General features: G+C 47.9%; 1 protein-coding gene and 1 long non-coding RNA gene across 2 annotated transcripts; both read right to left on the bottom strand.

Moving 5' to 3' along the window:
- Positions 1 to 6871: 6871 nt before the first annotated feature.
- LOC135385049 (uncharacterized) lies at positions 6872 to 9996 on the bottom strand. Its single transcript, XM_064614225.1, has 6 exons — positions 9969 to 9996; positions 9744 to 9830; positions 9602 to 9676; positions 8548 to 8634; positions 8394 to 8480; positions 6872 to 7609 (listed from the first exon to the last, which is right to left on the bottom strand). The coding sequence occupies exons 1-6, from the start codon at positions 9994 to 9996 to the stop codon at positions 6960 to 6962; spliced, it is 1014 nt and encodes a 337-aa protein (XP_064470295.1). The 3' UTR covers positions 6872 to 6959.
- Positions 9997 to 12580: 2584 nt separating this feature from the next.
- LOC135384073 (uncharacterized) lies at positions 12581 to 16310 on the bottom strand. The gene is made up of 3 exons (XR_010420230.1): positions 16196 to 16310; positions 12715 to 12801; positions 12581 to 12651 (listed from the first exon to the last, which is right to left on the bottom strand). It is a non-coding gene; the product is annotated as an uncharacterized LOC135384073 (long non-coding RNA).
- Between the last annotated feature and the right edge of the window lie 127 nt (positions 16311 to 16437).

The following is a 16437-nucleotide window of genomic DNA, read 5'->3' on the forward strand; positions in this document are numbered from 1 at the left end:
CCTGATATTCCACTGGAACGCCACTGACACCGTATTCGTGCCTTATTCTGCCTGACTCAACTTTCGGAAGGCCATCGCACGCCTGAAGGGTCATCTTCCTCTCTCCTCATCCGCTCCCTGTTACGCGCCAACAATGCGGACGTTTACCCGTTCTGATATCTGCTCCGCCATCTCCGGTCTGCGGTCAAGCGTGACACTCCCGCACCTGTAGCCCTCCAACTCGCTCTCGACTTTCTACGCTCCACGGGTCAGTACTACCGCCACGGCGGTACATTGCTTGGGGGAGAGGGAGAAGGGATAGAGGGGAAGGGAAGAACAGTTATATTAGTTGCTGGTAGGCATCATGTGTTCCTATAGCCGCTCTTGTGGGTCGACGACCTTGAAAAAGCATTGGGCGCTGCATTTTATATCCCTGATAACGACTTTCAGCAAGCCGTTGCCCTCCCTTACCCAATGTCCTCTATGGAAGCAGAGCTCTTCGGCATCCTGTCGGCACTACAACACTTGCTTGCCGGCTGCATAGTGGGTTTTTCTCACTGACAGCAAGGTTTCACTGGATCTGCTGCCCTTTTCGCCCCAGCACAATATGCAGTCTCCACCCGCTCGTACTGCAATCTCTCACACAACTTGTGGCCACTGGCCATTCTGTGACGCTTCAGTGAATCCCGGGGCACGTAAGCCTTGTTGGGAACACCCGCGCAGACACAATGGCGGGACTCGCAGCATCTACCAGATTTCTTCCTGCTACCCCTCTACCCCTAACGACCTGTGCCTTGTTCTCTGCACCTTCGCCATTGGCGCTGTATCCGTACCCACCAGTTCCGAGCGGACCCATATGATAATTTCTTACGTCTCATGGACCCCCTGCAAGACTTTACTATTGCCTGCCGTTCCAATAGAGCTGAAGAGTCACTCCTCCATCGTCCTCGAATGAATATTGCACGCACGCACACTCTCACTCCTGTATAAAATGCGCCAGACGAACTCCCCCAACTGCAGAACTTGTTGCGTGGAAGCCGACATTGAGCACTATCATCCTGCCACCGGAATGTGTCTCAACGACTCGTCCTCCAACGCCACTTGCGACAATTTGATTAGCCCAACGTCTCTTGCGACAACTGGATTACCCCAACGTCTCTTTGGCCACTCTGTTCGGCCCTGTCCTGCACACGCATGCGGCGCTTACGGCTGCCCTCTTGAGCTTTCTTCACGAAACGGATGAAATTCATGAAATTTCTTCACGGCCTCTCGACCAGCCTCTAGCGCTCCCTTGTGTGTGTTTGTCTTTTTTTTCTTCTTTAAAGAAAAGCAAGCCGGCCTACGCTTGGTTCTCCGGATCTTAGTAGCAAGAGGGTGCTGTCTATGGTAGGCAGGCGGAGACGGCGTGCACGTTTCACCGTGACGAAGGACTTCCACCGCGGCTTCCTTCGCTTCAGCAATGACGATACGAGTCTCGATCGCTCAGGGGACTCCCAAGTACTCACGGAGACTCCGCGCAACCAGACATTGAACCTTGTGGTCTGACGAAGGAGGCAAACCATTCTCAGACCATTCAACAAAGATAAATTGTATGCAAGCGACTCCCGAACAAAAGCCTGGTGGATGGTCGAAATCGGCGTTGTGCTACCACACCACCTTATGCCTGCTAAATGCCGGATAACCGCAATTCACCAGTGCTCAGCTACCAAGCTCGCAATATGCTTTCCACAAGACATCCTGGAGACTAAGCTCGCAACGCTCCCCACTAGACAGCAAGACATAAAGCTGACCATAAGGCGACAGTAACACCAAAGATCAAAGAGAGCATACTGTGGGCCAGCAACTGAAAGTTGGAAGGGTTGTATGGTCCTTCTTGTGAATGGGAGTACCACAGACTTTTCAGACTAGATGTTGATACCGGCTTTTGTGACGCAATGCTCAACGGCATTCAAGGTCTGCTGTAGGTGGCACTGGATGTTACGACGGGATCTGGCACTGATGTAAATACAGATATCATCAGCATTCCAGGCTTTCCGATGCAGCGTCTAAGACCTGGATGACCACGTTGAACACGGTCGGAGTCAAGACGCTACCCTGTGTGACTCTATGGGTTGGCGTGAAATATACCCCTGTCACACGGGCATCTCGAAGGCCTTTGGGGTTGTTATCAATTGACTCAGCTGCTAATTGTGCGCTGCCAGACGGCGTTTCGGGATGGCCTTCGGCCGGACTGTCAAGTGGGTCAAGAGAGAGCCACAGAACTCCCTCGAAGTCTCGAAGGCCGTCGGGACGAGGATCCCTACACTCTCGGGTACATTGTCTTCGCCTTAAATGCGCTGTAAACGAGATTTCTTTGCATCAGACGACACTTCCTGACGCGGTTTCTGCTTTTGTATTTATTGGAAGCTTCATATTCTTTTTTTTTTTCAAGGTACGTTAGTCTGCATATTATGCATTTCCCTGCATTTTCACCGGCGCCTGCGAGAGGATACGCGGAGTCAAACCACAGCACAAAGATATAACAATAATAAAACAATACAATAACAATAAACAACAAACAATGTGGCCAGACGAAAAGAAGCTGAAGGAGCTACATCGTGATTGGCGCGCTGCAGCATTTTTAAGGCCAAATGCGGAAGCTTTCAACGGCCATCAAAAACTTCCCGTGTGGCACCGAGACAATCCATTTAAGTTCAAAGGCGATATAAAATCCCGAAGGCCTTCTAGTCGATTGTCATTTTCCGTTGACCGTGTGACAGGGGTAATACTCTGTATCTTCCTATCGCATGCGAACAAATAGTCCGTTATACGTAACATCGCTCTGGACGCCACGCCTGCATGGATCAGAGTAAGCAGAACGGAGATGTGGCTCATTGCGTCGCATGCACGATATAACATCAAGATATCCAGCCACCACAATCTTCTTACGCGATTTTGTTTCTTCCACCGACGCCATTAAGCCAAAACGAGGAGACGGAGGAGGAAGCCAAGGACGAAATCCACTGCAGACTTGTGTCGGCGGTCCCTGTCATTTCCCGTGGGAAGAGGGGGGGCCTTTCCAGCCACCACTCGACTGTGTCAAGTTTCATGCGCTCCAGCAGCTTTTCAAGGCAGCTGGTCAGCCTAACTGTCTAAAGGAGGAGAGCTTCGAGGGCGGTTTACCCGGCTTCAACAGTGGTGTAGCTCGCCTGTCTACCAACTGTCATTGTCTTTTCCAGTTCTCCAGGACGTATCGAATACGGGACTCTTTCATTGTATTTAGTCCGAGCTATTTCGTATTCCCCACAGTGGCATGTATTATCACCACATTTCATATCACAACGTCTAGATCACCTGCTGACGATGAAACCCTTTCACTACCGAACTTCTCTGTTTCGAAATTGCTTTTACTGCGACAGCAGTATATGGGAAGTTAAGCACCGGATAGCGCGCGTGCGCTGTGTGTCCCAGATATCGCTGTGCTGTAAGTTACAGAAGAAGCGCGCTGCGAAGGTGGCGTGATACGACGTTGGGTATCATGTGTTGCATGAGGTGTTGCAATGCACGTGGCTGGAGTGGAAAGCGCAAGACCCCCGGCCTTTTTACCATGATGCCTCCGCTGTGGAATGTTCTTAGTGAAGGTTCTGGTCTTGTGAACCTCCTGCAATACGAACACGTTCAGAAAAGAATATATGTATTCCTAAATATCTGAACAGAGTTCACCACACAATCCGGATTTTTGTGGTGAGGTAGCGTGATTCGGATAGCGTGATAAGGATGTCATATGGCACATCAAAGTCGGGGTACGCGCTGTCACCGATGGTGTGGCACTGACGTGGCAGAAAGCCAGAGCCACCTCTACCTCAGGCATAGAGGAGAATAACACAAGAGCACCTAGGAGCACCATACCACCGCAGGGCTATCGAAAGGCGATAGCGTTGCTCCGAATCGCAGCGTTTTCTGTCGACAGCCGCCGATTCCTAGTTTGACTACTTTGTTCATTCGACAACCCTCCAGAACATCTTTAAACAGCCCCGTCCGAACCGCTTTCCATTCAGCGCACTGTCTGCATGCGGCACATGTTTCATCCCTGTGTCTGCGCCAAGGTATCCAGGGAAGAGCTTCACTAGCTTACCTCACGAACGGAGCTTCTCCGCAGTCTTCTGCCATCAGATTCGCAGATATGCCTTCGTGGGTGCTGTCTGCGCATAGCGCGCGCGAGACCGACCAGCTTGTGACATTATCAACTTTATATACCTCACTCTTTGGACCAGTTCTTCCAAGGTGATGGAAATACGAAGCTGATCACTTTTCGTACCATTCAGACTAGGTGCTCATTCTAGGTGTCTGGAAAGGTCATTTGAGTTCAACTATATATCTGAACTGCCAGTATGGAAGCACCGACCCATGGAGGTAGGAGTCCTATCGTTCAGAAGGTAAAGATGAAGTCGTGTGCCTCCTATAAAGTCCACCCAAATCTTTCTGCGACGGTCGATGGTTCTGCTGCCCCACAGTGGATGCTGTATGTTGATATCGCCAACCGCCACAAATGGAGCGGAGAGACCGGCGAGCACATCTCTAGCACAGCTAGAATTAATATTAGTCCATTTTCGAGCGACCGAAGAACGAACACAAGACAAGACCACAAACAAGTGGCGCTTTCAACCACTGTATTACAACTGAAAAAGACAGTGTATGTTGCGCTCACGAACCTAATCTGTTAGCACGTGATCCTTCCCTCCTCACCTTATCCAAACCAGGGGGCTTAATCGCTTCATTATCGTCACGGTCGTTACAAGCTAACGAGTGGCGGGAAATTAAAAAAGGCGGGCGGAAAAATTAAAAAGGTGGGCACGTGATAAAACACGTGCACGGCGCTCTTCGCGCGATACGTGAAGGCCGTGGCACACGTCACAAGCAATGTGTCACGTGCCCACCTTTTTTATCCCGTTATTTATCAAAGCTTGTTGTTTTTGCGTCAGGGAAGCTGTAGGGGAGCTGGCGCAATCTTCTTTCAACGTTTTTATGTTAGTTCCAACCACCTCTCTAACGTGTGTGTCAGTGTCGTTTTATATATGACACTGGTATATGCACAACTACACACACTTTAGAGTGAGGAGTACCGACTTGTGATCTGTGAAGTGAGTGGTGATGTGTAGATCTGGGATTAGCAGGACAAAAATATTACTAAAATCGGGACAAAAGTGGGACAGGAGACACTGAAAAAACGACACACTTCCAGGGACAACGTACGCATTTCTGAGTGTGTCAAAACTGTATTTATTAGCATACATTATTTTAATTTCAACTGCGGAACTCTATGCCATCCTTTTCTTTCTACAACACATCGCTGATTTTACCCCTGGGCAGTCTTCACAGACTCCAAATCTGCACTTCAAGCTATTGAAAATTCCGGCATACGAGGCCCATCCGCACCCCTAGTCACAGATGTGTTAATGGCTTACCACGCTGTCTACGCAGCAGGCCACAGGCTAGTTCTCCAGTGGGTTCCAGCCCGTTGTGGTGTCGTGGGGGACGAGCAGGCCGACGGCGCCGCAGAAGGAGCACTCTCGTATCCGAAACGGATCAGTATTGTTCTGCTGAGAGGGAACCGCTGTTCCATACTGCGACGCCTCGTGACATCCCCTGGCTTCCCACCAATGGACAACCGACATTCTCCCCTCATCTATGTTGAGCAGAGTTGATCCAACGCACGCTTTCTGGATGCCACGAAACACCTCTCGTCAAGATGCTGCATTAATCCACCGAATGCGACTCGATGTGGCCTTTGCGGCTCAGTGGCGTTACCGCTTGAGACAAGTTGACTCCCCCACCTGCTGCCACTATGGTGCTCTTGAAGATCTGGAGCACATTCTTCTTCATTGCCCACACTTCCCGACCGCACTCTCCGAGTCTCTTAGTCAGCTGGACTCTCGCCCCTTCTCCCTATCGAAATTGCTTGGTCCTTGGCGGAATCCAGCCCATCAACGATCTGCGCTCAAAACTCGTTTGACATTTCTGGACACCATTGGACTTCGATCGTTATTGTGAAGGGGCTCATTATTTTATTCCCCAACTCCCCACCAGCAATGGGGTAGAGTATCACGTCTGACGATGAACGTCCCCACTCTCCATATTCAACTGAAGTTGTTGCTATTTTAATTTGTTTTGCATCACCGAAACCGACAGTCAACAAACAGAACAAGAAGAGAGAAGAAGACAGAGAAGAAGAAAGAATAGGCTTGGAGGGAGGGGGGGGGGGGGGAGTCGTGATACTGTTATGGTAAGTAGCCCGCCTTAATGCAACCACAGCGATTTCCCGGTACTTTCCGTTAACAGCTGCCGCTGTAAAAAGTAGAAAGACGATTGCGTCAGCTCCCGTGCAGCTTCGCTGACACAGAAACGATAAGCTTTGATAGATAAGGTGGCTTGGTTTTGATAGGGGGAAGGGGGCAGGATCACGTGCTAGAAGATTAGGTTCGTGAGTGCAACATTCATTGTATTTTTCATTTGTGAGACAGTGGTTGAAAGTGCGACCTGGTTGTGCCTTGTGTTGTGTTCGTCCCTTGCTCTCTTGAAAATGGATTTATACCAACTAGCCCAAACTATTCTTGAGGTAATATTAGCCAGCGGGTGTATCTGAACTCGTTGGGCACCATCGGTTGTCGTTGAGGGAGCCTCATGCGGTGACAGGCAGCACGTAAGTGCGTCTCAGAGGGACACAGAGTGCCCTAATTAGTGTGAGTAGTAGTGTCAGTGGCTGTTTTTAATTACGTACTGTTAATTGCTCTGGAATAGCTGGATTAGCGGGGCCACCTTAAATGGAGTATAAATCGGCATAAAGGGATGTCGATGAACAGGAATCACAGCAAATAAGAGCTCATATAGTTCAGACTCAGATTTTATTGCGGAATGAGCGAGAGCTACGTGTGGCGCAACTCAATACAAGGCAGAGTGTGGGAGAAACATGTTCTGCAGATCCTTCAGATTATACAAGCAATTCATCCAGCCGTTCCTAAGGCAGACTGTGCTAAAGTACCCGCAATTTCATTAACCACTTGCGTAGCTGCGTTAATGAGTGCGTGAACGTCGTTTGCGAATACAGTGTTGCTCATGACAGACTGGATTTCCCCAACAACGGTAGTTGCAATACTCCCTAACGTAGGGAAGGTGTTGCCTAACATTATTTCGTTCAGTATAACAGTAGCAGCGTTTTGAAAAGCCAGGACCAAGAGATTCATAATGGTGCTCGCAGATTGCAGTGTCGCTTCACTAGCTTGGCTTAGCGTGGTAAGGATTGCTTCAGCTAAAGCATTTGCAATTTCAATCAGCAAGGCAGTTGCTGTCTGGCCACCTATTGTAACGCTGTTTAGTAGGGTTATCAGCTGACTTATAACATTTACTGCTCCAGTCATAAGCGTTCCCGCCCTTGCAGCTTGACTCACAACGGAAATAACTTGATTGAGGGTGTTCGTGACTGCAGGCACAGCTTGGATGAGCGAACTCATCGTACCGGTGTCTAAACTGCTGGCGGCTTGATTCAAGAACTCAGTTAAGCCGTTGACGAGGTTTGTGGCTGCAGGAGTCAAAATGGCGTCGACTGAGGCAACTTGACCGAGAGTGTTTGTGGCACCTCCTTGGACTGTAGTCCCTGAAAATCCAGTTATAGAATGCTCGCTTAGTGCAACGCCGCACGCTGTTACGAAAAATTGGCACATGGAAATGGAAATGTGCGGGAAATGTCTGGGAAATGTGCGACTGTCCTTACGGAGTAGCGTTTGGCATATGCAAAAGAATGCTTGATACTGTATAGTTGTAATTACCTAAGTTCGATAATTGATTTAGTCCACTTTGTGCAGTTTGGCCAAGAAGAGGACCTGCTTGATCAACAGTTTGCAAACCACCTTGGAGTAGTGGTGGGGCTCCACCTAAGACACCAGTCGCGGCTTGACGTGATAAAGTGGTACGACAACTTAAATATTTATTGTGGGACATGCTTTGATTGAGGACCTTAGCACTTTCAGAGTCTTCCTTATGGAATAATAAATGACATAAGGAAACAGTACCATGACGTCTATTCCCCTAAGCTATTGAGGATATCACTTCAAATTAGCGAATTCACGAATGAGGTACCGTACATGCTGAACGAAGAGCGAAAACAGGGAAAACAACACCGGACAAGCGCTGCGCGACAAGTGCTGTGGCTTCGTGTTTTCGTTCTCCGTCCATATGGACGAAAACCAACTGATCGAACTTTCCACTTTCTCATGAGATACCCCTATTGTGTAACGTGGCATCGGTAACAACATGAATGCAGAACTAGCCTGCGGGAAGCTAATTGATTTAAGGTCGGTAAGGTGATTAAGGTAGGGTCGGGTGTTATACTGACGTAGATACAATGCAACCAAAACTATTCGGGTCGTTCGCGTACTCACCTAAGGTGCCCGCTTGATTCAGCCCTTGATTCAGCCCTTGATTTAGAACAGGAGCGACTTGATTCAACATGCCATTGGTGACAGAGGCTGAAGAAAACGGAGCACCATTATTGCATCAACAGAATGCGGTCTCAGCCTCAAATATGGCCCGTACCTAAGTCAGGAAGTGACTGACCCACAGATTGCATGGCGCCTTGGCCAACTGTTGGAGCTTGATCTAGAAAACCGGTGGCAGTTTGGCCTGAAAAGTGGTATACGTCAGGATCTCGCATAACTGCTGTCACATATTCATATGACTTTTCCCTCCTCGTTACAACATCAGTTTTGGGCACGTAACAACATTGTTAACCTTGGTCTTCGGCTAAGAGTTCCATTGAGCCAAGAGTGCACTGACACAAAAGAGCTGTGAACAACACACTGAATATAGAGAACACACGCAGAGAAAGGAATGCACGAGAAACATGTTTGTCAATTTATCGTGCCCTGAAAATTGTGGGCAGCACCACATGTGCGATGCGTGCATCTTTCCTGGGTTCTATGGTTTCGCAAGCCCGTTGCCTCTAAAGAAGCGCCTGCGGTTATTCAATCCAAGCGAGGCGAAATGGATGAAGCAATGGAACAGTTCTTATCCTATGGCATCACTTGTTGGACTTGTCTGGCTGGATCGCTTTTGTGTTTCGCTATTTCATGAACAGCACTGGAATCTCCATTACTAGGGCTATCTTTCGTATTGGGATGAACGCGATGAAAGTTATGTTATAATAGTGTATGCATCATTGTGAAGGAACAGTCATTATTCATAACCTTTTTCTGAAACTTTAAGTACTGTAAGTACTGTGTAAGGGCTGTTGGATCCTCCCTTGCATCTCAAGGACCATTGGCGCTTCTTTAATGTGTTTCTTTCTTCCTTTTTGTGTGACGTAGCGCTGCGCAGCCAGTGGAGGGGAGTTGAAGTGTTGTACTTACACATACCTTCATTTTCATATTTCACATCTCATGTTTAGTATGTAATGGGTTAGTGTACCGTTCTCAAGCGGTGAATCACCCCATGCCATAGTCATGATTTATTTGTTGTTGTTGTTGTTGTTGTTGTAAGGGCTGTCCTGCATCTCGCGATCGTTAAGAAGGGAGATCTATCTGGGGTGCCATGTCAGCAGTGTAGGTTGAGATTAATGCAGTACTCACGAGTGAGAAGCTAAGTAACTCACCTAAGTTGTTCGCTACCTGTGTCATCTGATTCATCGCAGGTGTTCCTTGATCCAAGACGCCATTAGTGACGGAAGCTGAGGAAGACGAAAACTTTGCTTTTTAATGGCTCACTATTTCGGCCACAAAAGCGGGGGTCCTTACCCAAATCGGGAACCCCCTGATTCAATGTCCCCAGGCCATTCTGGCCGAGTCTGGAAGCTCCACCGAGTGCTCCTTTAGTAGCCTTGCCTGCGAGATATAAAATCAAAGAGCTGTAACCGATATTCCAACAGGAGGCATGAGTGGTGCTCTTAATACATTTACGATGCCTAACGGAATAAATAAAAATTATACTTCTCCACACTCAAGAGAGTAAGGCGAACGCACATGGCGAAAGTCTCACAGCTTCACACATTTGGTGTGGTCATTTCCGAGCAGCTTTCTTTCTTTCTTTTTTGCCAGATTCCGAGCAACTGCGTTCGCTTGGTCAAAACGTAGCAATCTTGTGTGTTCTCGTGGTGCTTTCCGAGCGCCAGGAATTTGCCAGTTAGCACTTTTTCCGCCCGGCCTCGAAGCGACCGGCCAGTGCATTGCCCACGTATATCAGATGTGGTCACATCCGCATCGCGAGGGTGACGAGCGCCCTGAATGACCCGCACGTCGAAGCTCACATGGGTTAGCAGACGACGGAATCTGAAGACGAGCGACTACGATGCCCCTAGCGTGATCCAGGCGACTAAAACCGTGGGGGGTATATGTTTATTTAAAAAAAAAACATAAATAAATGAAAGGAAAGGTTAGCCAGGCAAAGAGCCGGCTTGGCGACAGCTTCTGGGATTTGATGAGTTGCCGCGAACGAAGCTTCGTTGAAAGTGATACTGTTGATGAAACAGCGACAAGCACGTGCTGTACATATATCAACTATATAGCCACGACGGTCGCACTTATTAAGTAACACCCACCCCGGTTTACGGCCTGCTTTCTTGTCTCTACACTAATATACGTATTCTTACGCCCAAATGGTATGACTTTATATAGCCTATAGTTAACACTTCTCAAGCAAACAAAATTTTGTTCATTGAAACTTGGCTCTACAGGGTGTCTCACGGAACGTGTCAAAAAATTATATTTAAAAATCTACCGTCGGAAAATTATGAGGTCAACGGTATTCGCCTTCAGAGAGTCTTTGCCATCGTGTGAGACACTTTTATGAATTTTTCGCTTGGGAAATTTAATTTTCCGAATTAAAGTCCGGAAGTTGCCTAATCAACCTAACATTTTTTCGAAAGATTCCGGAAGCACGGGTCAGGTTTATCCTACCACGGAAAAATTGATTTCGTGGCACAAAATTAAGGAACGGAAAAAAATTAGGAAAACATTCCAATTTCGGGCCTCGCAAACGCCGCTAGCGTTTTGCATCCCGCCAGAGCGGTCCGAGAAGCGACGCATAAAAAACAGTCGCCCCGCCCCTTCGCAATCGGTCCTTCATATCACGCAGGTTGGCGAGCCGTATCACTAAAGCAAACGATAAAAAAAATAAAGCGAAGAGTAGAACCAGAAAAGAAGATAAACGCGAACACCAAGTGAACCTGTCGCTGATAACATGAGGGCATTGAGAGTGGAATTAAAGTGGCGGGGCGACTGTTAGGGGCGCTGTCCTTTCATGCGACGCTTCCCGGAGCGCTCTGACGGGATGCGAAAGGCGAGCGGCGTTTTGTGCAGCCCGAAATGGGATATTTTTCCTTTTTTTTCCGCTCCTTACTGTTGTACCACGAAATGCAATTTTCCGTGGTGGGCTAAACTCGACCCGCGCTTCTCGAATCTGTCGAAAAAATGTTACGTTGACCACGCAATTTCCAGACTTTAATTCGGAAAATTAAATTTCCCATGGCGAAAAATTCATAAAAATGTCTCACACGATGGCAAAACCTCTCTGAAGGCGAATACCGTTGACCCCATAATTTTCCGACGTGTAGATTTTTAAATATAATTTTTTGACACACTACGTCAGAACACGTTACGTCAAAACATGTTCGTCAGTTTGCATTTTGAACGTGTTTGAATGCATGCGATTAGAGAGTAGTGGAGGAGGTGTACTTATCACTACCTTTGTAGATGTAGAAGACACACAGATGATCTCTGCTACAGTGAGGTCTAAATCATGCCGTTCCGAGTGTGCTGTCGCCCGGCTGAGCGATTTTTTTACTTGCATAATTGCGGGTATTGTTATTTATTTTATATGCTATGTATCCAAATTGTCCAGTTTTTCTGTTTCGTGTTCTTAATTATCATTTTCTTGACTCGCAGTCTGTTCTCCCTTGCTCCAATGATGAGCAATCCAGCGACTTTGCCGATGCCTGCCTGCGTTTCTGTTGACGTCCATTGACGAAATCTCCTAATTTTACGCCCCACGTTTCAGACAAATTATAAATATCCATTTCTCATAATATGGCTGTAGTGATAGTATTACCTTAGAACAATTGACTGATCACGCAGTGTTCCATTGGATGGCAGGCGTTCTACACGGCAAGAGATTGTCCTCTACGATCGTGGGGACTACGATAGTATCTACCATGAATCGCTGTCATTTTCTACGGAATTCCTGTGATTTGTTTTACAGACGTGGACTGCACACTGGCTGAGCACACTTTCTATGCATTTGCCTAGTATTTCGAAAGAAAACTCGGAAAATTTGAAGAAGTGAAGCCATTCTCATCATAGCTCGCCGAACCTCGAGTAGACTTCCGCATGGCACAGCAACTGTCCCTTTTTAAAAATTATTTTTCTTCTGTTCACAGTACTGAGAGCACTGTATGACCTGTGATAACCTTTTAGACAGGACCTTTTAACGGTCACTGTTGTCATTTGCATTTCGCGGCAGTAAAGAAAGGTTGTAGTGCACCTCAAACCTAATGCAATACTCACCGCTTAAGAGCTCATTGGGAAAGCAGGGCGTAGAAATCCAATGAAACATTTCTGTTCAACAAGCACTCACCTATGCTCTTCGACCTCTGGGAAACCTGATTCAGGCCTGGTGCTGTCTGACTCAGGAGGCCGTTTGACGCGGACGCTAAAAGAATCGATGGTTTACCATTTAACAGTTCGCTGTTAGTACCACAAAGGGGATCCTTACACAAATCAGGAACCGTTTGACTCAAACTCCCTAGTGTATTCAGACCAAGTCCAGGAGCTTGGACGAGTAATCCTTTGCTGGTTTTGCCTGTGGGATGTCAAATCAGGGAACTGCAGCCGACATTCCAACGGGAAAGGTGTAATGTTATCATGGCATTTCGGAATACATGGCGAAATAAATGGAAAAATAATCGTCTCAAAATTCAGTACTCAAACCCGAAGAACACAGCTACACACGAACCAACGTTACGAACTCACTTAGTGAAGCTGAATACTAGTGTACTGTGTCTTGTCCTGTACCTTTTCCGTACATAGTTGTGGCATGCAAGGTCGTAAGTGCATCCGCTATTATTAGTGCATGGTTATGGTAACGTGCGAGCGAGTGGCTGCAAGGATATCAGCGTCGCGGATCCTTGGCCAGTGTGATTGAGCATGAAGCTCGTCGTGCATACGCCGCCACACAAAAGCGGGTTGGTGCTCTGTTTGCGTCCTATCTCATCTGCCCATAGGCGCCGACTACATCGGGCCCTGATGGCCTGAGCCCCATCCTCCCTTCCCGGAACTATCCCCCCCCCCCCGCGAAGTCTACCTAGTGACACTCAAGATAAACGTTTCCTGGGATATCCTCATGGCCAACCTCCATTGAGCGAATTTTTTGCAAAGAAGACTAGCGCACGGCGTCGGAAAGTCTTGCTCTGATGTCACTGTTGCCAGAGTACAAGATGAAAAATGTCACAAATTTTGCAACTAAATCCAACAACGGTCTCAAAAAGTTCGTTCAGTAATGTACTTAAAAGCATATTCAGTGCTACGAAAGGAAAACATGTTTCTTGGCAGAGAATGCCTGGCGTTCTAGCGGTGCAGCAGGCGAGACAGCGAGCAGACGACAGCACCCCATAGGAAGAAAAAGAAGAAGACGTCCTACGAGAGCAGACGACCACGTGCAGACGACAAGGCAGCGTAGCTGGGGTAGATTCGTAGCGGAAGAACGCTTTGATTGGCCGGCCTCGTGTTCACCGGCAGTTGACGCTTCCGAGGTTTTTCCTGGGTTTTTCCTCAGACGCTTTCAGACATATGTCGGCACAGTTCCCTTAGATGTCGGCCCAGGACGCACATTCCCCGCGGGGCGTCAGTCGTGACGTTGCCCACATATTGAAGCAGCCGACAACGGCGAGCCCTATCGCCATCACCACCACGATTCCGGAATCGCGGACGCTGGGCGAAAATATCTGGCATGGGTAGATCGCCGGCGGATGCTCACGTTGGTTGCGTTAAGTAGCCGCTCCTCTTTTGGCGCACTCAAATCGGGAGTATGAGGCACCCGGAGCGGCCACTAAACAGCCAAAAGCAACTTTGGAGCGCTACACTGCTGGCTCCCAGATGCCGCTTCCTGTTGTCTGCTCGCGCAGTGCACAGGCGGTGGTGGTGATAAAAGGGCAGTGCGCAGGCGGAGGACACGTAGGTTCAGTTTGAAGCTATAGTAACGTTGGAAGGGACAACTGCAGTTGCGAAGACTTCTCCTTGTAAAAGTAAATGAAATGGAAAATATTGGTGTCTGTAAGAGACATCATAGGAGCTGTGTACTATGAAGACAGCTGCGTGGCGTGGAGATGTCTGCAATAAAGCACCGCATATCCCGCGAATGACTGCCGATATCCATGTGGAAGTTGTCCACTAATACAAAAGAATGATTATGGTTATAAAAATCTTACAGTTTACTGGAATAGGAGTAGAGATGCGAAATTTCCCGAAATTTTGGATCACTCGGAAAAAAAAACGAAAAAAACGTTTTTTTTTTCGAAAAATTGGTAGACATGGAAACAAATGTGGGTACTGCTGAGTCGAAGCATTCCCGGCTAAACCACAGCATACAATGAGCTAGAAGCTTTAGTAGTGTTCCTACTCTAGGCATGAATGCAGAGCATGAGACTGCTGTCTACTCAGCCATAGGTAATTAGAACGACCCGTCCACTCCGACGTTATGTGAATGCGATGGCGATCGCTTGGAGCGGCCAGACGGAGCACTAAGTTGGTGGTTTTTGGCGGATTAGAGGCACCTAAGGCACTGTTGGCGGGTTGGAACGCATAAAAGGCACGAAAATTTACATTTTTGAATTTTGTCGCCTGGAAAATTTCCGGAGACGAGGAAAAAACCGAAAAGAACTGTTTTTTTTTTTCTTTCAAAGTTTTCGTCTTTCTTTTTTTTTTTCAGGGCTTCGCATCTCTAAATAGCAGGACTCGGTAACATAGAAAGGCCATATTTGGCTTCCGAGCCCACATTTCGAAGGTCGTCCTGCCGGCGCTCAACAGGAATTACGTCATGGAAAATTTCAAGAACCCGGGCCCTTGTCGTCTACTTCAAAGCCCCCATTACAAAACGGGTGCGCGGGGAGCGGCTCGAAGCCTCGCACTCCCGTGTGCGCAAGTGGTGTTTGTGTCGCGTTGAGTGAGTGGAGTCTGAAACATTCGCGCTCCGGGGCGCCTACTTTACGCAACCATTGTTGACGCCTCGCGCAGGGCGTCCGACGCTGAGCGAAGTTTGCAGTTTTTTTGCTGTACATTCGCTCCATTGAGGTTGCGCTTAAGAATCGCGTCTTTCATGTGACTCAGGAAAACCCTATCAAAAATTTTCTTCCGAAGTCGTAACACGGAATCCCCGGCACCCTGCCCGACCTCTGTCTATGAAAGGCATGAAGGTTGTTGTGCCCCGGCCCCTTCGAGCATGTTGAAAGCCCTCTCCGTCTGCCTACAACCGTTTCCACCTGTGTACTCAAGTGTCATTCGCCCTTCACATGCTGTACACGGACGACGATGCCCCTCCACATTAGGCTTACGTCGCTGACCAGCATTACTCTGATTGAGCATGCGCGTGCATTACTGTGCGCGGTGGCCACGCAGTTTATTGAAAAGCAACGTTATAGTCCCTTGTGCCGCGTAAAAACTTTACGATAGGACTGCACCGCGAATACATAGAGAAATATAAACCATGTTCGACGTATGATTGAACAAACTAGGAACCGCATATGGCACCTTCGGTACCGAAGAAGTTTATTACATAGCTCACTCTTTACTGACTTCAGTTTTTGCGCCGTTTTATTCCTAATCCTTATGAAACGTATAGAAAAACATACACTTATGCATCTTTCAAGCCAACTGGGCGCCTGAACAACGAGCTGCATTCCGAGGGCACCGCATTCCGAGGGCAAGACACTCATTTTGGGGGGCGTGGGGGTGGTTTCTTTCTCGAAGCTCCTATAGGGGGAGGAGAACCTAATGTTTAACCTGATGGTTTAGGGGCCGATGGTCCCCCTCTCTTGTTCCAACACTGGGGCTGAGCCGAAGCTCACACAATTCCCACAGAAAATGCCCGCATCGTGTCACCACAGTCGCTACAAAATGGCCGCGCAGTAGATACAGCGAAAATTCTCGTCTGTCGTGAACATCAACACCAATTTTAAACCGTACAGTAAAAGAAAGCTCACGAATGTGTTGCGATGCTTTTCCTAGGGCTCCTTGGGTCTCCTTCCGTAGGTTGGCGATACCTGAGCGTCGAATGCGCCGCACGTTCGTCTGGAAACTGTCGCCTATGATAGAACTGGCGTGAGCACTGAAAGAAAATGATTGATGATAATCCTAGGTACTATTTAGCAGTAATAATAACAGGTGTGATTATTTTATACCATGACAATGTCGTGCCAAAATAATAGTATGCGCATATCATGAA

The sequence above is a fragment of the Ornithodoros turicata genome, chromosome 2 (assembly GCF_037126465.1).
Source record: "Ornithodoros turicata isolate Travis chromosome 2, ASM3712646v1, whole genome shotgun sequence".
Taxonomy (NCBI): Eukaryota; Metazoa; Arthropoda; class Arachnida; order Ixodida; family Argasidae; genus Ornithodoros; species Ornithodoros turicata.